This window comes from Meleagris gallopavo, chromosome 5 (genome assembly GCF_000146605.3).
Source record: "Meleagris gallopavo isolate NT-WF06-2002-E0010 breed Aviagen turkey brand Nicholas breeding stock chromosome 5, Turkey_5.1, whole genome shotgun sequence".
Classification (NCBI taxonomy): domain Eukaryota; kingdom Metazoa; phylum Chordata; class Aves; order Galliformes; family Phasianidae; genus Meleagris; species Meleagris gallopavo.
In genome coordinates this window covers 51,449,751-51,474,649 of record NC_015015.2, presented here as the reverse complement: position 1 = coordinate 51,474,649, position 24,899 = coordinate 51,449,751, and the positions used below count along the sequence as shown (strand labels likewise).

Here is a 24,899-nt window from a genome sequence, read left to right as displayed (position 1 = left end):
CACTTGTGTTTGCTTCTCTCTGCACTGTGCCTGCAGAGTTGGGCTGAGAAGCCTAAATCCTGGCAGACGGTGTGAATGCCTCCTTCAGGATCAGATATTCTAATAGGTTGTCCTCAGCAGTCTGGAATTCTTTGAGATTGCTCTACTTGTAAGCTGTCAGGGGAATCAGGAGTTACAGGAACATGATGAGTACAAGAAGGGGCTCAAGAATATCAAGTGAGATGTCATACTGTGTAGAAATGCAATGAATACCATGTGCTGAATGTTACTCTGGTCTGAAATAGTAACTACAGACATAACCAACCCAGGTAGGTTGTGTCAAGTGCAGACTGTTTTCTCTGACTGCCATTATCACTACTCTGATAGTAGTTAGGCCCCTTATCTTGGTAACTGCGGCCAGAATGCCAGCTGCCAATGGACCAGAAAAGATGAAAACAGAAGCTTCCTGGAGATGTTTTCCATTTAAAACAGGGATGTTTTTATTTTTATTTTTTATTTCTTTATAGTTAGTTGCATATCAGTAAAGTTGAATAGTTCAAAAAATGTACTAATTTATACAAATTAGGAAAAGTTTGGAAAAAGAAATGAAATACAGAGCATGTAGGATTTCTCAGCAGCCCTGCGTTTTCCCTGGCTGTTTCCCTGGGTATTTCCCTGGCTGTTGGGCTCTGGGCTGGAGCCAGCAGCCGTGTCTCCTGTAGCACCAGAGTCTGTAAGCACCTGACAACTCGCAGTGATGAGCTGGGGGTTGTATGGCTTTTAGTAGGAGTGCTACTCTGAAAGAAGTGCTACTCCAGAAAGAAGACTTTTGATGAAACTTAACATTCTTTTGTGATTTAAGAAAAACAGGGGCGGTGGGCTGAGGTGTCATTTTGATTATTTTCCATTTTTAAACTGTCTAGTTAAAAATCTGAGGTATGCTAGTTTCCTTAATACCAAATTAATTTTGAAAAATTGAATCTGTGTTTCTTACCTCCAAGATTGTTTGGGGAATTTTATTTTTAATTTCCCTTAATGTTCACTGGATGTGGGAGGTGTACAGTGATCTAATCAAAGACCCATATTCCTTCTCCTCAGGGATGTACTCTTAATGTTAGAAGCACATTTGCTTGTTCTGACACAGGATTGAGGCAATGAAGCATTACCAGTTTCTGATCGTGGTATACCCAGGACAGTTATGTCAGTTGCTTCTAGCATCAACTCATCTTCTAAGATATGTGTATTAATCCCACTGAACTTCATAAAGTCTTGCACGTCCATCATTATTTGGAGATGAAGACTGAAGAACTTGAGAGACATGATCACGGTTACGCTGGTCCCACGTGGCACATGCCTTGGTGCAATGGCAGCAGGCCTGGCAATGGAGAAGCTTTTTTTTGTCTAGGTCCTTTATCCATCTTCCATCTGTAGTGTGACTCAGTGTGTGGCTGGAGAAGTATTTGTGCTGTTTGCAGGGCAGGAGAGCATGCAGGAAGTGGGGAAAGGGAGGTGGTCCTATTTTGATGGAAGTGCTGACCTGGGTCAGACTGGGCAAAAGAAATCGTTGTGGCTGACATTTCCTGAGCTTTTCCTTTTGTCTCTTTGATAGCAAATTTGCAAAAATAAACAAACAAAATCAGACAACTAGTGCTTTAAAAACAACAACACAACAACAATGTAGAACAATGGAAAAAGATGGTAAGGATGCTAGGTGAATTTGTTTGCTGTGGATACAATGGGCTGTAGGAATTTAGGTAAAAGAGCACTGGAATATTCATTTACAGCTTGTTTCTGAAACCTGCTTATTAGCAATTGGTTCTTTACAACAGAATTCATTGGAATCAACTTGATATCAGAAAAACCCCATCTGCATCTCAAGTTAGGACATTACCAACTCAGAATATAATTTAAAATGATGTTAGTGACCACTGTGCATATCATGTTTCTTCATGCAAGCACCATATCCTTACTCTTTGTAGTATAGATTTCAATATGCTGCCGCATATTTGACTTTGAATAAAGCACGAGTAATATATATATGTGATCTCTCTTAATAATAATGTATTTTAAAGCATAAGAAAATAAGGACAGAAAGGAGGTTTGACTTAATGTGTTCATATGTGCTTAATTGTCATGTTTTATAAATTTCATTCGAAGGTAAGTGATCTTACTGATAGCTGAATGCCAAACTAACCTGTAATAATTCCATTGTTGAAAAGTACACACAAAAAACCAAACTGTGATCTGAAAAGTAAACTTCCAGAGGACTATATGAGAAAGTTTACTTACACATCAGGTATCTTAGTTGTAATTGTTCTGGCATTTGATGTACATAAAACGAACAAAGTGGCTTGGCCCAGTATTGCATTAACAGTTGAATAAATTAGTGTGTTCTCCATTGTTTATTTTACCTCCTAAAGTGTGAAAAAATTGCACCTTTGAACAGCAAACTCTGTTGCCATAACCATCTGTTTGCAGTTTCATTACAAACTCCTACCAGAATAACCCTCACTTTGAAGAGAAAATTGATATGGGTTGTAAAAATTGTAGTCTATGACCTTAGGTTTCACATCTCTTTAGGTAACCCTGGTGTGGTCTCTACTGGTGTCTGTTAACGTTTCTTCAAGGAAATTTTGCCTTCTAGCTAATTTAGATAAGAAGTCAAGTCCATGCCTCAAAGAATTTGCTTTTGCACAGAGCTGAGCACCTTTATCACTCAAGATCCTCATACAAGAAATGAGCACAGCGGTGACCACAGCAGCCTTGCCTTGCTCTGCCCTGCCCAGAAGTGCTGTGTCAGCTGGTGGTGGCACAGAGCTCTGTAGTGAGTAGGGTGATTTGTCCCTATGAATTTTGCTGGTCTTGGTCTTAGTCTTACTTACGGAATTGTTAATTTAGTCAGTTAGAGCCAATTAGCAGCAGTATTTTTGTACTTTAGATACAGCATTTATTTTTAATGTACTTGAAAAGTCATCCGTTTGTATATTTTTGCATGCGTGTTCCACAAAGGCACGAATGACTAAAACAGTCCTTTCTAACTGAAGCATTGGAATGCTGGTAAGTTAAAAACTGCAAAGTACCATTATTAGTAATCATGATGCTTTTAAAATAAACATTCAGAATAGTTTAGGAATGAAATCTTAAAGCCTTTGTTTAAAAAACAAACAGTCCCCCACCCCCCTTCCTCTTGAGCTTAAACAGTGGCTTGTTTAAAAAACAGTAAAATTCCATAACACTTAAACTCTTTTGAAGTAGTTCTTCAACATCAGCAAGTAATTCTGCAAATTGCTTTTGAAGATGAGGCTTCATTTACTCCAGCATGTGCAGTCTGATGCAGTGGATTAGTGGGTGTGAACTGAAATAGTAATTTAGGCTTTTTTTGTGTGCATGTGTCTTTCTCTCCAACAGTTCTTATCGGATACATCTCTGTATTCTTACAATAATTTTGAGGAGGCTAAGACTGTTCTGTTTAATAGTCATTGGTGAAAACGTGATGTGTATATAATGGCATTTACATTCATGTCAGTTACTAAAATGCATTTTTTTCATTGTTTTTTCTTGTGGAGCCCATTTTTTTAGATAATGATCCAGAACCAGCTTGAAGCATGGTTGCACAATTGCGAGAGGTGGGGTGGGGAAGAGATGTGCAACTGGGGGAGAAAAAGAGGCAGTCTGAGTTTAAATTCACCTTACAGTGTTAAGAAACTGTACCCTCAGATTGACTTTAATAGAAACAGTTCACGTTTAAATGAATAGTTCTGTCATGTGATAGGCAGGCATAAGACAGTTTGCTAATACCGATACATACCTTCAGTAGGAAAAGAAAGAGGGCCAGGCACTCAACTAATGAAGATTAGAATGATTTTATTGATAACTTTCTTCTTTAAAGCTGCATGTTTTTATGTCAGCTGAAAGTGCTCCTTTTCTTCTTGGAATATATGTAATATTTTCATAAAATCTGTCAGTATTTGCCCATTTTGGTTGTGGATGCCCCCTCCATGGAGGCATTGAAGGCCAGGCTGGATGGGGCTGTGAGCAACCTGCCCGAGAGGGAGGTGTCCCTGCCCATAGCAGGGGGTTGGAACTGGATGAGTCCCTTCCAACCCAAACCATTCTGTGATTCTGTAAAAGATGACAGCCACCTCCCTGCTTCTCACAAATCAAACCTTTGAAGTAGACAACGAAAAAACCCTACAACTGTAATAAGCCTTTACTTCAGATGTATTTTATGTGCAAAATAGTTTGATCAAGATGTTTTATTAACATGAAAACATTGAATTATCTGAGAATTTTTGATTGTTTACATCTTTTTTTTTTTGTTAATGAAAACAATATTTCAGGACAGCACAACAGCTCCCTATCTCCTATAAACAAAAAAAAGACAGGTGTTAAGCACCCCCTAGTTTACTAATCTAACAAAAATACTCAACAGGAAGCAACAAAAGTTCTAAAGCATGTGGGGCAGCTATTTTATTTTATTCTTATTTGGAAAACTACACCAGTCCAAACCTGTTTCAGCTGTTTTTTTTTCCCATATAATTTCTGTTCTTCGAATGGCAGTATCATGTTGATGATTAATGCTGTATTTCTTTAAAACAATCCCAAACTCTGGGGAATGGGGATTTTCTGGCATCAAAGCTAACATGTTTGTTTGTTTGTTTAGATAGCTTTTCTGTGTTTGGCATAGTGTTGAAAGTGCTGTGAAATATTCAGACAGTGCAAGGTAATTTGATCACTAATTGATAGGAAAGTGAAAATGTGAAGTATTAGCATTAATAATTCAGCTAACAAGAAATGGTCTATACTAGTTTATAAATCCTAATAGATTTCCACTGAATATTACTGAATATTGCAGGTGTGACATCAGATTCCATTAAGCTGAAAAAGGAAATGTAACAAGGAAATAGGAGCACTTCTGTACTGAGAGAAGAAAGGAAGGGAAGGGTTCACGTACAGAAGGCTAAGGCCTTAGGTTGTAGCATCCAGCGTCTCCTGTCTTGCTGGGTTTATAGCAGGGGAAGTCCACTTTGTGTACTCCAAGAGCTCTGACTGGTTGATAAAGAAGCAACAGTTGATGCACATCTTCAGGGCATAATTTACTATTATAGGAACATGTATTTTATAAACCAGGGAGTACTGAATTACTGTGTTACTGTTATTATAGATGTACCTCTTTGCAGATTTTATTGATCGTAAAAAGGTGAATTTGAGTGAAAAGCATTAAGCTAATACACTTAAGAAAATAAATAGCAAAAGGCTGCAGGAACTGCCTGAATGGGTACAGATTTTTGTCTGTCTTCCGGAATCAGTTACTTGATTTCCAAGGCATCCATTTCATATGGATTAACCTGAAAAGACCCAGCTAATAAAGTAATGAGTTTGGCATTCTCTTGCCAGCTCGTTCTGGGCAACAGGTAGATTCCTTAACAAGGAAATGTGAATTTCCACATGGATAGGGGCAACATAATGCGCACTGGTACCAAACTGTATAAATACATTTATAGAAGATTAGTTGGATTCCAGGGCTTGGATTTGATGATCCTCATGGGTCCCATCCAACTCGTATAGTCTATGATTCTAGTTGAATATGAAAGTATGCAACAGAAAAATAATTTTGCATTTAATGAGAAAAAGACACAATTCTGGTAGTATTTCTCTGAGAAGACAGCAAAATCAGATTATTCCTGTAGGGAGTTTTACTGCTTCATGACATGTAAATGATTAAACAGAGACTGCACACTTGCTTGGCACTGCTGGCTCTGGTTGAAGACCATTATTTGCCAACTAATTTTCTTACCTGTTTTTCTTTACCTACGGAGTAACTTTTATTGCTTAAAGAATGGTCATAACCATTGGATTAAGGACATCAGCTGTTCTTTTGTCTTAGAACTGTGAAAATGGAGTAAGTGGAGTAGCAGAGTTATTTTTGTTATAATTATGTCAACTTCAGGAGTTTTATTTTTTTTCACAAACGTGGAACATTCATTTCTTGGGTAACCATTTAAACCCAGTCCAATTGGTAGAATCTAAGGGATCATTACTGGTGTTTGTCATCTTACCCCTCATAACATCTCCATGTAGCTTATCTATACCATGTGTACTATGTATCTGCCTTTCTTCCTTAACTGCCTCTCTTTGTTTACACCTACTTTGTCTGAGCTCTAACTGAATTGTAAGATCATTCAACAGGAACTGTTCCCATTACCTATTTTTAATGCCTATCACAATAGGTCACCAAACGTCTTGTTGTCTCTCCTGTAATGTAAACAGTAAGAAGTTAATCATTGTCAAGGACAGATATATATATTTTTCCCTCTTTTTAATGGCATATGTGAAGTTTGCTTATTTTGGACACAAATCTGCTGCATTTTAAGTGATCAGCTTGCTTAGCCTGCTATTAGTTTCCTTAAAAGTCTGCTGTAAGGAAGTCTAATAAAGTACTGGCCCTTTACTGAGGTGACTTTGGTGATACTGTGCAGTCCTTGGAAACTTTGTCCAAGCAGCAGCTTTCCCTGGATAAACATAGGAGATGCTCCTGGCCAACATTTTCAATTCAGTAGCTGTTTAAATTGTCAAATGCTTTAAAGAAGCAAGTAAAAGAGGAGCTTTAAGTAAGGCCTAGGCAGATACATTTTCTGCTCCAGTCACACAGTTGTCCATGCAGAATTCATTACAAGAAGGTTGGCTGTCATTTAAATAGGTGCAATTCTAACATAAATTTGTTTTTTAAGTGGTCTAGCCTCCCTACAGAGGCATTGCGGGAAATGTGTTACTGTAAACCTGCATGGTGAGGAGTTGTTTTAGACACCCTCATCCTAAACATCATGTAGCAATTGTTTTCTGCTGTCAAAGAAAGCATTTAAAGAGATTTTTGGAGTGTTCTCCTGTCTGTTATAGTGCCGTGTTTTTAGCTTACTCTTAGGAATAGAACATCCATAAAAGTGAGGCCAGGTAGGCTAAACCTTAAATTAGAATGTTTTAAAACCTGTGTGTAATGCAGAGTTTGCATCTGGGTGTTTCAGAAACTATCAATTAATCGTTTTGTACTTAGAGAAAGGAAGGCAGACTGCTGGCCGTACGCTGCTTCCTGGAGCGGGGCCAGTTCAGCAGCCAGGTAGGCCTCAGCTCTTCTCTTCAGGAAGCCAGCTATGACAAAGTGCTTCTCAGTTCTGGGAGCCGGTGAACAGTTGTTTCATAGCCACCATCTTCATATCATTTGTAATTTTGAAGACTTCTGCTTTGTCAGGAGATCCCATTCTTTGATGGGAGTGCAGTGATCCTTGGGAAAACTCTATAATCTGTCTCTCATGTGAGGAGCACACCCTGTAGGATCAAAGGCAGTGAATGTTTCATGTCTTTATTCTACTCTTTCTTGGCTAGGCTGGGCTAAGTCTTCAGTGGATTCCTTTAGTAAGGAAAAGAGATCTTCTGTGTTTGCTAGCCTGACAATGTGACTGCATCATTCAGATACTACATGACATAAAGTAGTGGAGAAAGGCAGGGGACAGCTGTATCCCTGGTGCAGTGTGTGTCCAGGCACTTTAGCCAGATGGTGTAGGTGGGTAAAAGAATGGTATTCTGATCAGAGGCTGTAGTCAAGTCTAACTTGTCTGTCATAGATAGTGTGAACAGACTCCTGTCTGTAAGTATGGCAATGAGCAGGTGCAGGAAGGGTCTTCATTTCCTGGAGAATGTGGAGATCAGGTATGGGTGGCATCATAAACAGCTTTCTGCTGGTAGGGGTCACATCTGCTGACCTTAAATCTACTGTCAACACTTAACCAAGTAGAGAGTGCTTTCCAGTGCATGGTTGTCCTGCAGTCACTTGAGCCAAAAGGGATCAAGTTCTTCTTATGTTGACTGAGAAGCTTGTAGTATAGTGTTGTGATTCTAAGTTGTCAATGGCATTATCAAGTCAAACTTGTGACAAGACTGTTGTGCGTGTGTGCAAGTAGAATAGAAATTGGTATTCCTGCTTGCTTTTCTGGGTTGGAAACTGAGAGAGACTGTGTTTAATTTGGATGCCTTGTAGAGGGATTGTCTTCTGACATCTTTCAACTACCTTTTGTCAGAGGTCAGAAAGAGTGTCCTGGGGAAGCACTGCAGTATGCTTTCTCTATCCCTAAACTTTCCTTTCACCGTCAAAGGCAATGTATCAGGCAAGATGGACATCTCATCTGGCCTGATATGGCTTTCTTATGCAATTTGTTCTTATGTAAGTAATCTGGCTTCTGAGTAACCCGGAATGAAGTTGTCTCATACGCTACCTCTCCTGGAATACAGCTTCATTAATTTACACATACTATATGCAGTATTCAGCACTGCAGCATCCCAGAACCTGATCACTGAGCACAGAAATAGAGTGTGATTACATTATAATTAAAGATTTACCAAATCAGTGTCTTACACAGTGCTGTTGAGAGTATCAAAACTGCTATTCTGAACAAATAAAGACTAATACAAACTACTGTTGACTTGTCTTTATGAAATGTGAAAGGATGCATTTCCCATTTGAAGGATAACAACAAAATCTGTTTTAAATGTAAAGTACTAAGTGTCAATGTTAAGACCTCACAGGGATGTATTATGCTTACTTCTCACACTTCATTGAGAGATACTTTGATTGTTCCTTAGCAAACATTGGAGAACAGACTACTTACAGTAAAACAAATGTATCTGTATTAAAATGAACATCATTTAGTGTTTGAGAGAGCCTTTACAAAAGACACTGCTGTTTCCTGAGAGTATGTTGGTCACTTGCATGTTTTAATTCTTTGCAGTTGGGATCTGTAATTGGGATGATAAGAGAAGTGCTCTCAAAGGCCGAAGACAGGATATACAGCATGGGGCAGTTTAATGTAACAAATAGTCATGGCTACGCAGTTTTTGAAAGCGTGAATTTTGATCAGTTCTGCAAATAAAATTTTTGTCTTACAGCTAAGATAGAGATATTACATACAGCTTCACATAGGTGGTTAGGAACTGGTTGGAATTAATGTTCTGTAAAGTATGTAAAGCAGCATAAGAATCATTGGTAACTGTTTACATGCTATTAATAATTAGCAACCTTCATACTAGTCTGTTAGGAATGAACCACACATTGGGTACAATAGGAACTCAACTCCATACGGTTGGGTTCAAATTACATTTGACTTGGACAATAGGGCATGACTGGTGCTCATTTGAGTTTCTGCCATTGTAAACAATGAGATGTTGGAATGTTTCATTTGTTTATTGATTTCTTTATTTGGACAGGTGCAGGTTGATCATATAAAATATTTTTTAATTCAAATATAGGCAGACAAGAACTTAATAACATTGTCCAGTCAGAGTGTATCATCATAACCAGCTTCTTGAATGGACAGACTGAAATTAATTTAGCTTGTGACTTGTTTTGAATTTGAGTCTTAAACTAACTGAATTATGTTCTAGTGAAAGTTCTTTATGCGCTGGCCAACCAATTAGAAACTAGAAGAAAAAGAGCTATCTTGTATGATTCTTTTTACATACTAAGTTTTACATACTAGTTTTTACATACTAAGTTTCTTTTACCTTTTTTGTTAAAAATTGCATGCACATCTATCAGGTAGATCCTGCTAATGTTAATGGGGCTCACCCGTGAGAAGAGGTTATTCAGATCTCATGGATCCCATCTGGTTAAGGCTCATTCTCCAGGGTTTAATTTTCTTCAGCTTTATGAAACCCTTCCTTAAGTACTCCAAAGCAATCAGATTCTGTAGTAAATGATGGGAAGAGGAAAAAGCCAGGAGGATTGTTGTTGGGATCATACAGTAGGAAGTAATATCACAGGACTAAGAGCATAAATTAATCTAGGATAGCCTTGATGTGGGTGTGTCTGTCATCTCCATCAGGTGGACACCCATATTTTTGTCAAGGGAAGGAGAAACTACAACAGGAGAATGGATGGGCAGGTATCCTACCTGTGGTGGCAGGAGGAGGTTGAAGCTGGTAAACTGATATGAAGGTACACGTAGAAGGTGTTATCTCTAGTTCACAGTTCCTCAAGTCACTCACGTCAAACAGCAAATTGCACTGCAGTCTGCAAGCAAGAAAAAATACCACACATTCATTCGTCTTACATGTATAAATAAATCTCCGAGAGGATCGAGCAGAACTTATGGATGTAATGCCTTAAATTATCACACAGCACTGGGCCTGTGCTTTTAAGTTGCAAATATGTGTTGTGTCATAGTCTTTTCAAAGTTGTTCTTCTGTCTGTCACCAGGTGGAACAGATTGGATATACTCAGCTGGATGGCCAAGGGTTTTAGTATTTCAGTTCCCACTGAGAATTTGCTGTCGTTATTTCTCTTTCAACATTGTTGCATTTAAGCATTGACATGGCTTCTTTTCTGATGCATGCATTTGATTCCTGTCAATGCTACAGAAGTTATGCACAGGCATTGATGGAAGAGTAGACTAGAGTTTCTCTTGAGGTGGACAACTGTTTATAATTAGAGCTGTGGGAATGAAGGAAAACCCAGCTAGCAAGCAAACCGTCACTCTTCCAAAAAGCTTGGTAAACTCATAAAGCTCAGGAGCTTAATCTCTGAACCAGAGTGCTTGTTATCTAATCCCCACCAGCTGTTGTGTACTTGGTAGTCATGACATCTGTAATAGAGCTGAAGAGCCTTTCTATATTGGTTGGCACCTTTACCAACCAACTGAACTTGTTTCTTCTTTCATTGCTTGCATTTACCTGCTTTAAATCATTAACCAGTTGCTTAGGGTTTGATCATCTGCTTAAGTATACGTTATAACAGCGAGCTTGTGCTGCTCTTCACATGAAGCATATTTAAGGTTTGTATGTCTTCAGCTGGTCTGGTTTTTGTTTGCTAATACAAAAAAGGTATCAGCTGCAGTTGTACAGCTGAAAAATATCGCCACGTGTCTAATAGACTTAAAATAGGTACTAAATTATATACATCTCTTTTAACTAGTATGTATGGACTGGTGTAGGTTATTACAGAACATAGATATGTGTGCAAGTAAGTGTGTACATGGTCACTGTGGAAAAATGCTTTCAGGAGTTGCTTTCAGCTGTGCTGTGGTAGATGTCATTCATTTTAAGAGAGCGGAGGACAAGATGACTTACAAGTGGTAAACAGTGGTGTGGAGGCTACCCGAGAATCACCTTTTGGAGGATATCAAGTCAGAGAAATATCAAGCAGACATGTTCAATGGTTTGGTTTGGTTTTGCCAGTATATGTCCTAATGCTGGAAAGCAGAAACCAAACTATGAAACATCAGCTAGGTGGGCTTCAACCTTCTTAGCCTGGATCCTAAATTAGTTCAGCTGGTGGTAATTGCTGAGCTGTCCTGAAAAGATAAATTATTCTTCTGCACAGGTACCATGGGAGAATGTAGGTCTGTGGATTATTTTACTGGTTAAAACTTAGCTGCATATAGTTTCCTGATACATGGGGATTAAACTGGGGGTTTGAGTTGACACTGCGGCCAGAGTTGGACCCACAGGCTGTTATACATTAGCAGTCAGCACAGTATTGTCTATTAGAGATTTGGAATGCCCTGTGATGGTTCCCAGCATCTGTAATACATGCTGTCAAAATCCAGAATAATCTCATCAATAAAGTCATCTCTACCAAGTTTTTAAAAACATAACTGTTAAATTTTTGCTCAATTTCATTATAATCAGTTCTCACTTGGAATTAATTTTACTGACACATTTATTATTTTTTTTTCCCCAGAATGGCGCTAAGAAGTTTTGGGACTTTATGAGGACACATGACAGGTAACAGATGGAATAACATTACTTCCTTTTGTCTTCAGGTTGTATTTCACGCTATATTCTTCCAATGGTTCTTCCTTAATGTTTTGAATATTCCGTTTTTCACAGAATCACAGAATGGCCAGGGTTGGAAGGGACCTCAAGGATCATGTATCTCCAAATTCCTGCCACATGCAGGGTCACCAACCTCCATATCTAACACTAGACCAGGCTGCCCAGGGCCCCATCCAATCTGGTCTTGAACACCTCCAGGGACGGGGCATCCACAGCCTCTCTGGGCAGCCTGTTCCAGCACCTCACCACTCTCTCTGTAAAGAACTTCCCTCTGACATCCAACCTAAGTCTTCCCTCCTTCAACTTAAAACCATTTCCCCATGTCCTGCAGTTATCAACCATTTCAAAGAGTTGACTCCACTCCTGTTTGTAGGCACCCTTTAGATACTGAAAGGCTGCAATGAGGTCACCCCGCAGCCTTCTTTTCTCCAGGCTGAACAAGCCCAGCTCCCTCAGCCTGTCTTTGTAGGGGAGGTGCTCCAGTCCACTGATTATCTTTGTGGCTCTCCTTTGGACCCTCTCCAACAGCTCTCTGTCTTTCTTTTCCTTTAGCTTCCTCTTCAATTCTCACTCCTTGTGTAATGCAGATACTTCTCCATTGCTTTAAACAGAATTAGCAGAAATTTTCAAATTTTCTCATGGTTTATGTCTTTCAGTATGATTTATCTGTGCCTGACTTGTCAGATATTATAGTTTTCATACATGTTGCATTGCACGGGATGTAACGATGGAATGGAAGATGGAATTAAAAGCTTGAATTGTATGAAATTCTCTTCCTTGAGTGTGAAAATATCAACTCAGGGAAGGGCTCTGCTCCCATGAACTTATGTGTTTACACATATGTTTGGTGCATATATATACACAGTTGTGTGTTATTCATGAAGATAGATGATATAGACTCGAGTATATGAGCATATTCCTTCACCTGTGAAAATACAAGCCCACACATTGTACTAATGTAAAGGCTGTTAGAAAACAATCTTAAGTTGTGGTCATAGTGTTTGATTCTGTCACTGGCAATTACTTGAAATGAGACATAGATTCTATTTATGTTTAATTGTATCCTAGTATTGTGCTAACATTTTTATTTCACTGGCTCCTTACTGGCATGTAATGATGTTTCAAGCAAAGCACAGTAGCTCTGCAAATATTTCAGACTTTTCAGATCATTCATTCTATACACCAAAATGCTTTTCTAAGCACACAGAAAGAGATGGATGGCCTTTGGCTTTCTTCTGTCTTTCCAATTTTATTTCACCTATTAAGAAAAAAAAGAAATTAACTCCTGACTTTAAAGATCAGTTCATGCAAAATAATAAAAAATAGAGTGTATATGAGAGAGACTCAGTCTCAGACTTATTTAATAATGAAATATTTGACTTTTTACATTGTACAAATATATGATCTAGTCACTGAAAATTCAAGTATTGGAAAATAGAAAAATAAAAAGCAGAAGTAGCAGCTTTTCCCTGGAAAAAGCCTTTCTGAATTTATTCATGTAAAAATGTAGCAAAGCACTTATGGCAAAAGTAGCTGAAACAATCTGAGTCATCTTGAGGGGTGTATTCTTCTTCTGTATGAGGTAAGTAAAATCATTTGTATTTTCTGAAATTTTTCTGTCAGAACCCTCTCAGTCCTTACAGTGAATATATTTTTTGTGTAGGTTCTTGAGATGGATATTTGCGTCACTTTGATGATAGCGACACTTTCTATCAGTATAAAGATTGTGAGCATAAGGCTTTCAGGATGTCTATGAAAATATTAAATTGAGGAAAATTTTAAAAAGCTTCTACTGCTTGAGGTTAAAAACAGAAAAGAGAGTGATATTTCATTACTGAACTTTACACTTGCTTTTGGAATTTGCCTGAAAGACTGTTCTGTCTTTGCACTTTGTCTGTCCATATGGGCATGTGGTGGGATTTATGATCACAGATACAAAGGCTGAAATGATAATTGATTGCTGGAAATTTAATATATGCCTTGTACTTTCAAGCGAGTGAATCCAGCTTCTAGTCACAGTGCTAAGGAGGGCATGACTTCCAGAAAAATAATTTGTCATTACTTTTGTATCACTGTGTGGTAATGTGTGAGCACATGCAACTAACTGAACGGGGTAAGTATTAAAGGCTTGTTTTTCCATGAACTTCTCGAGAACGGTATTTCTGAAGGACTTTTGTGAACATTTTTAAAATAGTTGAGTACATAACTGTATAAAAAGGCTACAGACACATGTCATGCCAGTCATCTCTGGCCACATAACATTTGTTAGCTTCAGATGTACAACAGCTGCCATCCAAACTTATTAGTGATCACTGTTGAACTGCAGAATGCCTAATGCTCTTTCACAAGTAAATTCATGGCAACTTCTGAAATCAAAGGTAATAACATGATCTTTCTGCATAGGAAATCCATGCTTTTGCATAATCTTTCTTTGTGAATGGAAAGTCAATTATTATCAAATGGGTTAGTCAAGAATTTCTTGTCAGCTTTTGATAAACTGTGTTTTACTGTACCTTTGTAAGATAGCTGTGATGCTAGTTGTAAGGAAAAGTCATTTCCATATGCTGAAGTACATAGAGGAATCTATACTTAGATAAGGGCCTTTATAGGTTTAAGGGTCTTAATGAAGGATGAGATATAGGAGAAGAAGAGAAGTTTCCATGACACACGTGCTGTTGATCATGATTACCTAGTGCATAAAGTTAGGAAATGATGGTCTCACTCAGGAAGATTGTAGGAGTTTCCCATATTTAAGACACCTTTTTCAAAAGAACTTTTTTTTTTTCCTTCTGAAAATGCTGTAATAACATTAAATGCTTCATTAAAAAAAAAAAAAAGCCTGTTTATCTGAATTGAACTACAGATTAGAATGCGAGATCTGCAAAATACACATGTAAGGGCATTATAAATTTCCGTACAGTTGATTCGTGCTGTATGACAGTAAACTGAGAGCTTGTGCTCTGGGCTCCTCTGGGACCTCAGTGTTTTTTCTTGTTTTGGATGAGGTCAGCGTAAGCCAATATTCAGTAGATTTTTATCAGAATATATATTTGATACAGGAAAATGTTTAGCAAGAGAGTTATTTCCGTATAAATGTATCCTTTCCAACTGTTCAGATGAACAGCTGATTGAATTTAACAAAGAGGAAAAGATGAGGACTGCAGCAGTCATTTCACTTGCCCTAGGTGTGAGTCACCTATTTTAAAAATCTTAAATATATATCAGGAGGGCTCATTATCTGTATCATTTATGCATCCACAAGCTGGCGTAACACTTGTGCAAGCTGAAATGGTACACCTTTTTTTGATTTTCCTTTTTTTTCCCCTTCTTTCTTAGTTACTGCAGATCTGAATTTGAGCCCATAGCGCTTTATTTAGTTTGTAATTTATGCTGAACAATTTATGCTTACTCTCAATCCCACTACGCTATTTAAAGAGTTGATTTTTGTGGGTTTTTTTTTTCCTTTCAAAATTATTAGTGGTCACACAATCAACTGTTACCAAGGCAGACTTTCAAAAACTTATTGTTAAAAACTAAGTTGTATCATGGGAGGTTCAGGCTGGATATTAGGAAAGGTTTCTTCTTGGAAGAAGTGGTCTGTCACTGGCACAGCTGCCCGGGGAGGACATGGAGTCACCGTCCCTGGATGTGTTCAGGACCGTGGAGATGTGGCACTGAGGGACGTGGGCAGTGGGCATGGTGGGATGGGTTGGCACTTGGACTAGATTATCTTTTCCAGCCTTAATGATTCGAAGGTTCTATGAAAAGTCAGTTAAGTATTGCTCAGCCAGACCTAGCTCTGAAGTTAGCTCTAGGATGAGAAGGAGATGGACTCAGGTGATCCCCAAAAGTCTCTTAGGTCCTGAACATTTCTATGATTATTTTTTTTTGGTAAGTAAATTGAATATACTTAATACATTTCTCATCTGATGACTGTCAAAAAACTGTAAACTTGTCAAGAAATCTATCAAGTCAAAAGCCACTACTTTGCCTGTAAGTAATGCATTCATTATAATTCTGGTCCCATGGACTTGCATTTCCAAATACTCCGAATACTCAACTGATTTATTTCCACATTATTAAACGCATCTTTAAGAGAATCATGCAGAGTGCAAGAGATGAAAATCTAAATGCAGGGTGCTTCTTTCTCTTTGGTCTTTCAAAAGTACTCAGCAGTTGGTGTTGGTGGTCTTTAGGGGGGAGAGTTTTTTGATTTTATTTATTTTTTTTTAAGATCAATGCTATTCAAAACAAATCTCTTGATTGGGAGGACATTTTACTTCTGCCCATTTACAGTGATATTCTGTCAGAAACAGAAATAGACCAAGTATTACAAAATAGTCATCGATGTCTGTAACAAAAATCTTGTCTCTAAAACCAGACTCGCTCTCTGGTTATATTCCCCCGCATCCTAATTCTGCTATATTTAGTACAGTAAGAGCCTGAAATGTAATACTTCAGTTTTACATTCATCTACTCTATAAAGCAATAGACTCAGTTCGTTTCAGGTTTCAGCAGCTCCCCTTAAGCGGATTCAAGGCTTTTAAAAGACACAATTTGGGAACAGATGAAGGTCAGTGCGGAGGCATGCGCTTGCTTTTGTGCTTGGAGTAGTAATGTTCAAGAGCAGGAAACTTTTTGTAATTGACAACTAGAAGGACACCTTTCAGATTGGATATAAAGCAAAATTACGGCTACTTCTCTATTTAGAATATCAAAACGTCACTCTAAAGTGCACTGCATTTAAAAGGAAAAGGAAAATTGAGGAGCTTGAACTGCACTGTTTAGGTGAGTTCCTCCTGACCCTGACAATGTCATGTGACAAGAAAAATGCACCAGGACCCAAATGTTTACAACAAAGGTCCGATGCACACACACAGTTATACTTTGGGTTAGACTACAAAAACGTGTCACAGTGTCATAGGAGTAGTTCCTGACTTAAAAATTCTGAATGGAAAAAAACTTCCTTTTCTTTCTCGTCTCTCTAAAAGGGGAGGAAAAAGTATTGCTGCATTATGAGATTGGCTTCTTTGAAGGTAAGAAATCAATTCATTTATCATTAGAAGCAACTTCATTCTTATTTGAAGTGTTTGCTCATTGAGGAGGCTGCAGGCTGTTTGTACTGCAGAGACAGCTGACAAGTAGAGCTTCCCCATCAGTTTGCAGGCAAAAGGGAACAGAGGAAATCTGTGTGGTCTCCCACAGGTTCTTGAGACCCACAGAACGCCTGGCAGCACAGCATGGGAGGAGAAAGCTGCTTTTGGGGTGGCTACCCACAGCCCCACTGCCCACCCCACGGCTGCAGCCCAGGTTGCTGGAGCCAGAGGCAGCCGGCTGCTATTCCGGCCCGGTGGCTGCAGCAGCAGTGCTGGAGATATGGTGGAAGTCACGTGCCCTGAGCATGTTATAGGAGTAGATTAAATTCCTTCTCCTGTTTCATATGCCGGATCGGTTGGGCTTTATGGAAATTGAATCCCGCATGTATTTTTCTGGTTTATGTCCTGGTGTATTATAAGATGCCGTGAAATTTAACTCAGATGCTTCCTTTGCACAAGAATTATCACAGTAGCTTTAAAATGGGTAAAATACAGCCTTTTAGCATCTTTACAGCTTAAGAAAAAATTAATCTTTCTTGGGTGGCATGTGCCTCTTGTGCACAGCGATGCGTTGTGCTGTAAAGCTCCTCTGTCTTTGTAACATCTCCAGGGTGTCAGTGCTTGGAGTTCACATCATTATCTTCAAAGATAGTAGAGGAGATAATGTACCAGATGTAGTTCAACAAACAACAGAAACGATGAAAAGTTCAGGGAAATAATGGCTGAGGGAAAAAGTAATGATGGCTGGGCATGGTCGTGCAGAGGATGATGCGACTGGAAAGAAAAATTACTGCTTATCAGGAAAATGGGAAGGAATGTTAGGAAGCGGACCAGAACCATTTGATCTCATCAGTAACCAATGACAGAATAAGAAAGAATGGCATTGTACAGAAAATATTTCAGAATTGAAATGCTAAGAAACTTTTTTTAACAGTTGGCATTAAGAAAATCTGGGAAGGGATGTTCTGTAATCCCTGTCGCTGGAAGTGCTCAGGTATACAGCCGGTATCTGTTTATCGAGGATGCTGTCAGGATAATGGTATGTTGGGGCAAAAGTAAATGCATTTCATGCTGTAAAGTTATCAGAGAAAAACGCAAAATCAGAAGCCAGATTTTCAAGTTCTGATTTTACCTTTTTAAGCAGATGTCATTAAATCACCATCTAGCTTATAAACTCTACCAAATAGGATAAGATGGCAATAAAATACTTATTTGGGGCATTGATTCACTGGAAAATTACATGAGTAAATAAAAATACTTAAATCTAAGCACATACATAAGAGTTTTGGTTGATGAGTCGTATGTTTCTAAACAGAAGTCTTTGGTGGCCAAATTAGAGACATCTAGTTTTTACAACTTCAGAAATTTCTCTTTTAAGTATTGTTCAATATTATGCAAAAGAAGCGGACATGTTTGTTTTCTTCTAGTCAGTGAAATCTAAGGTCTTTACTTTGCTTCTGAATGGGTTTGACTTAAACCTGCTCTGTCTGAAAGGAGTGCCAGAAGTGTTTGCATCATCTACAGACATGTAGTAAGATGGGCATCGCCAGCATCTGGGATTGGTAAAAAAATAAATAAATAAAATTTCCTCATTGAAAATGAGGAAGTATTCTCTAATTAGAGTGCCTCTATTTTGTGAATTTTATCTGGAAATATCTCTCTGAAAGAAGGGAGCTATTAAATTGATCATTCTAGAAATAGGGAAAGTAGGTAAAATATGAATTCTCTATTTGTTTCTCACTAATGGTGATGAAACTCACCATCACTTGAGAACATGTTGCTATTCACTTCATATTTGATTTTTGATAAGTATGAAGTTGCTGGTTTATCCCTTCCTAGCTTGGGCAAAACGGTTGGCATTTTTATTCTGTGTACTGTCCTTGAATTCTCAAATTGTTTTAAAGCTTTGGCTTTCGCCTTTTTGGAATGAAGTCATACCTCTGCCTTTTAGATAGGTCATTTAGTGGTCTTATTATGTGATAACATTTATAAACAGTGGTTTCACTAATAATTAAGAATTGGAACAAAAGCCCATCAGATTCAGACTTACTCTATGCTTAATGCCCACAAAGATTTATTTAATTAACCAAGTTAGAATAAAACCTGAATTTATTTGTTAAAATATTTTGTTGAAAGAATCCCATTGAGATGCAGTTTTTCATTTTCAAGGGTATCCTGGGATACAGGCCAAGATATGACTCTTGAAGAATGTTATTGAGAGCAATGTGCTTTGATGTCTCATTTATTTTGCAGTTGAATTTACTTTCTATTTTTTCCTTTGTTAGATGAAAACAGCCTGCTGGGAGGATTGTTTATTCCAAACAAGTTGTCCTGCGCCTTATTCTTTGCCTGGGTACTAATTGCTACTTTACAATTAGAGATTGTTTTAGAAGTGCACGTATATGGGTTTGTTAGCACTTCTTAAGTCATTCTTCTGTAAGTCTGATGATTAATCAAACATACATGTCTTGCTTTATGGTGCCATGAACAACTTCCTGCTGCACTTCAATTTACTGAAACCTGCCTTCCTTTCGATTTTTTTCAATGTAACATTAATTTTCTTAAGCACAAGCATCTTGCCACTTTAATCCTGGTTTCACTTAGTAATAAATATTTAAATAGTATTGGAGAAAGCATTCAAATTTTATTTGAATACAGAAGTCTTCTAGACATCTCTAATTATCTTTTGCCAAATCCACTTTATCTGTGATTAGTATGAAAGGGTGAATGTTTTTGTCAGGAGCTTATGGCTTTGCTTTTGTAATAGGCTGCATTTTAAGTAGCCAATTGGATTGGTGTTGGCCTTTGAAAAATGTAAAATGCTTTGAAGGAAGACTTAAATAGACCAATAAAGATTGTACGAGCACACACGTTTAATCTCAGGACTCTCTGCATTATAGTTCGAGCTCTGGGAAACTGAAGGAATTGCACTGGAGAATAATCAAAGGGTACAGCTTTATTACTTGTCTGCTCTGAAAACGGGCTGTTTCCTCTGGCTTAAGACACTGGGTGCTCTAGATTTTCTGATAAAAGAAAGAACACAGCACTTTAGATACTATATATTGTAAATTTTAGGGATGTGCAGCTGTGAAGTTGATGGCTCATCTGATTACAGAAGTAACACAGCATGCATGCAATTCTTTCTCGTGGTCCCCCAAAATAATTCTGAAATAACTTGGGATGACAAAGGTCTCCCTGAAGGATGAATCCTCCCTTACAATTATTTTTGATCGGAGTCATAAATTGACACAGAAGGTGATGGGAAAGATCAGTTTGTCGACTTTGTGTTCAGAAAACTTAATCCACATAAATTTAAGAACAAAAATAAATTTATGCTTTAAACAGTGGTATCACATCTAAGTGATTTTTTTTCTTACTACTTTTCTTGGACGATTCATGAATCTTTCTATTTGCTCCATTATGAGGCCATATAAGGACAAAGTGGTAGATGTATGTTTCATATTCACATGCTGTCCAGCTGAAATGAATACATTTTTTCTAAATACTTCTGTGATTGCACACTACATTTATTTTCTTCTGATTGTATCAGGGGGACCTGAAATACCAAATATGCTGATAGTCAGTGGGGAGGGACAGATTAAATCAGTTACTTTTATTCCTGCATGCTATTCTTGTATTTCTTTTTTTTATGAATCTTATTTTCATTGTCTATTCTGTTTTCATTGTTTTTGAGAATGTCAGTTGAATTAGCACGGGCTCTGACAGTGTTGTGAGGGTTTGTCTTCTTTATCTTTTCCTTTCTTTTTCCCATTAATCAAATAGCATTATTTCCTGCAGTCTCCTCTATGGAACATGATCATTTCCAAGAAGCACAAAGATTATTATAGGTTTTCAACTAATTGTGAGATTTTTAGTCTTTAAAAGGAGGTGGAAGTGACTGGTTAATAGTTGGGAAAGCTCTGGCTTTCAGTGTTAATGCCACTCTTTTTTTAAGTGCTTCACCTTACTTTATTCAGTTTTGATTAGAATTATTTGTGTGACACATACATATACACATACCCTGTTTCCACCTGCACAAGGAGGGTCCTGAGTTCCTCTTAGGATGATTAAAGAAAGGTCAATTTCTTTGCCCTTATTACCCCATCAATTACTTAATGTACTGTAGTCTTCGTACAAGATTATCTTTTAAAAAGCCTCATCTCCAGCCTTGAGAGCCTCACTTCATTCAGAGAAACACAAGAGAATCTTGTCCTTTTCTTTGCTGTTATTTAACTGGGGTTTATTTGTGCATTTACTTATTTACTTGTGTTGTGGATAAGCGTTTGTAAAATAGGTGATGAAGTCACGTGTAAGAATAAGGAGAGGCTGAATGAATCTTTGTTTATTAAAGCATTCTAAAAGTTTGTCTTATGAAAAGCAATTAGTAAGTGTTAGCAGTTGCTTGTGAATTAGCAGTAGCTCAGGTCAACAACTGACAAACCATCAGATAGAAACCAACAACAAACCATCCTGGTAGAAATTACAAAGCCAACGATTACAAGCTGAAATTCTCTTCCTATCCTCAAAAAGCAGCAACAAGAAGGAAAGCCCATAACGTCAGCAAACTCAGAGGAAAAAAAGCATGCTTTTAGTATTGGATCTCAAGACGTACTGGTTCTTGTAGCTTTGGCAAAGCTCATTTATTGATCTTAATGGCTGGGGTGTGTTTGAAAAGAATTAACTTTCTGTCCCTCCATCTGCGTGTGCATGTTTTAAAAAGGTGTTGATTATCATCAGGTCCCTACCTCACCATTGCTGCTGTCAGACCCCATGGTTTTTTGCATTGCTTCTAGAAGCACCACCTGCCTTTCTCTGCTGTGAGCACATGAAGCTATAATGTCTTTTCTCTGTCAATGTCTGCTCTGCTGAAATGCCGTAAAGCATCATTACGTAAGCTCAGTAAATACAGAGCTGTACAAGGCTCACAGAAGGAAGAACCTGGAGGAGTTGTTTAGGTCAGTGGCATGCCACAGAGGCATCTTCTAAATTCTTCTAAGGGGTATTTTGAGATAAAAAGGAAGTATTTAGGTGGATATCACTCTTTTAATGGTAGAAGAGGAATCAGTCACTCCAAAAGTACTGCCTCCTATTTCTTTCCATGGGAAATACAGTAGATACAAAGAGCGCAATAACACTATTTGGTAGAGCAAATTTTCAGCTACAAAACACTATTTTTCAGCAGTCACCACCATTTGATAACGCATTTTTGCCTGTGATGAACAGGAGCTGTGCTCGTAAATATCCGTACCAGTGGAGATGGCCCACTGTTGCTGTTACGCTCCACCCATTGCCTCATTGTGCTCACGTCCACTGTTTGGTGTCCGTAAGTGTTGAGCAAGCATTGATGAATGTCAGTGGGTGCCATTGGGTGCCATTTTTTCTGCACAGAGGAATTCAATTCCCCTTTGCTCCATACGCGCCTCCATGTCAGACGCCATTCTGTCAGACTGCCCCTCTGCTGCCAGCTGTCACATGGCAGCGAGATGGAATATTGGTGGGAAGGTTCATCCTCTGCTGCCTTACCACCAACATCTACCTCTGGTGTTGTGGGCTGACATAATAGAATAGGCAGCATTACTTTTGGAGCAGTCCATGTGCTTTCTTAATCTTGCAGGCCAGACCAAATGACTGAAACGTATTGCTGCATTAGGGAAATCAATGAAAGCAGTGGTCGTGGGGATCTTCTTGCCCTAGCTTTCTGCCGTACTCAGATAACTGTCCTGAATACTTCAAGTGGCTTCTCTTAAATTATACACATGGTAACCTGTGGAAATATTTCATGTTTTATTGTTTCTTGTGGAATAAAAAAATACCAAATGGCATTTATAGAGTGACACTCATCTTAAAGTATTTAATTTTGAACTTTCTCCTCTGTGGCTCTTTAATTGACGGGAAATATTAGAACTTGTACGTTGCAGTTTGTTAAAAAATGTAAATTTATGTTCAGAATTGTTTGTCAGTCTCTCAGAAAATTGAAAGTAATTAAATAGAAAGTTCTACAGATTTGTGCCATCTCTGTACCCTCTCATCTCAAGATGGTGTGAGAAGCAGACAATTGTAATAACTTGCTGCTACTCCTTTCCAGCTTAATTTGATCTTGTTCCTTAATTCTGACAGATTGTTTTTAATTTTCCCATCTGTTCCATAAAAATCTCAAGTGATTGACTCTTAGGAAAAAAGTAATGTCTAATAGCTGAACCACTTTTAATGAGTTGGTACGATTTATTTAATGAGACGTGCTGAAGAAGGAAAGCCAAAGGAAAAATTGTGTTTGGGGTGGTGGGAGTGAAGAAAGGGAAAGGACAACTGCATTCTTCAGAAGTCCCCACTACTCCCTTTCCCCTTAGCTCTGGGCTGCTGCTATCTCTACTTTCAGGCAGCGTGCTCTGTCTTGGAATTACAGTCGGGTATATATACATACATTCAACAGAAGTAATAGCTTTTTGCTTTTTGCTCAGTATCGACGGCTCCAAAGGCTAAAATCATTGCTTAAAAATTGCCTCCAAATGCCATCTCACCATCGATGTGCAGTACAAATCTTTAAGAATAATGAGTGTGAATATAAATGTTCGCATCTGGACTTTCCTCTTCTGTTTTGCTCTTTAAATATTATTATAATAAGCTTTAACATATATTCTTAATAATCATCAAATAGCAGTTACTCTGTCAGCTCTACTTCATTATAAAATCAAATAATGAAAATAAATGCACAGCTCTTTTGCAGGGAAAGTTGAAAGTTTGACTAAATGCTGCATATCTGCCATTGTTAGTATCATCTTTTCTAGAATTCATAGAATAATGAATTAACTTTCCAATTACATATGGTGGGGTATAACAAATGAGAGAGTGCTGCTATGGGAAGAGCACAACATACACTTGTTCTGCAGGTTTTGATGGGCTACCAACTTTTTTTAACTAGTAAAATGTAGCAGTAATTGACTGGAGATCAGAGCAGGGAGGATCAATTCTCCACACTTTCTGGGCATCTTGGAATCAGTTTCCCTGTGGCAGGGATTTCAGACAGCCAGGAGGACAGGGGAAAGGTTAAAATCTGACTTTTGAACCATAGAATGTTGTAGCGGTTAAAAGCACTCCAGATTTAAGTCTGGACAAAGTTGGTGGTGTCTTTTTTTAAGGTCCAGCCGAGCAAATGGCCGCAGATCAGATATCTTCTGTGCTTATACAGAAGTCTGGTTTTAGGTAGAGCTGGACGGTGCTTAAAAATTAGATTATTCTAATATGGGCCTTATAGGAGGAATAAAATGGTCTTGGTTTTGTGGAATTTTTGACTTGTTGCTATCAAATAGATGTTTTACTAGGTTGGGTCTTCTTGTTGTTGGGAAGAAGGAATCGATTGGTAGAGTGCTTTATCTGCACGACAGAAGGCAAAAGTGACTTAATTTGGGCTTTGGGAACACGACCCATTATCTGTGTTTCTTGATGGATCTTTGTCAAGGATCTTGTTGCATTGTGGTTTAATAATTCTTCTATGTATTTATGTAGCTAAAATGAAATTCACAAGATGTAAGTTTAATAGTACTGCATATATCCTTCATAAAGCATTGATCTTGTGTTTTTTATCTTCTCCCTAGCGTGTCAATCCTGATCTTCAATACTTCTCGGCAGTGCTTTGTAGTGGTGAAGCAGTTCCGCCCAGGTAATCCTCTTTTTTTAGATTTACTTTTGCTCTCTAGCGAAGCAAGCTTTTAAGGGTTTAGCAGTTAAAAGTTGGTGCATCTGTGGTGATAAAATCTTTGTTCTATATTCTGTTCTTTGTGCAGCAGCCCACCCTTTTCAGCAAGTTGGAATTTCTAACCAAGGAAATTTCCATTACAGATGAAATGAATGATGAGGGTAGCCTCACACCCTGCTTTTGGGAATGCCATTGTCCTCTTCTGGGGACATTTCAAACAGCTCGTGCAATGAGTTACTCTTATTTGAAGCTGATTCTTGACCTACCTAGCTGCCAGCTTTTGTTCAGAATTGCAATGGTCCTTATTT

The 24,899-nt window shown here is 38.2% G+C and overlaps 1 protein-coding gene across 2 annotated transcripts in view; it reads left to right on the top strand.

The window, feature by feature from the left end:
• Positions 1-24,899, top strand: part of NUDT14 (nudix hydrolase 14) — a 50,892-nt gene that overhangs the window by 13,151 nt on the left and 12,842 nt on the right. For both annotated transcript variants that reach the window (XM_003206765.4, XM_010712001.3), the window contains exons 2-3: positions 11,708-11,751; positions 24,491-24,555. In XM_003206765.4, coding sequence (XP_003206813.1) covers positions 11,708-11,751; positions 24,491-24,555 — 109 coding nt within the window. The remainder of the gene's footprint in view (positions 1-11,707; positions 11,752-24,490; positions 24,556-24,899) is intronic.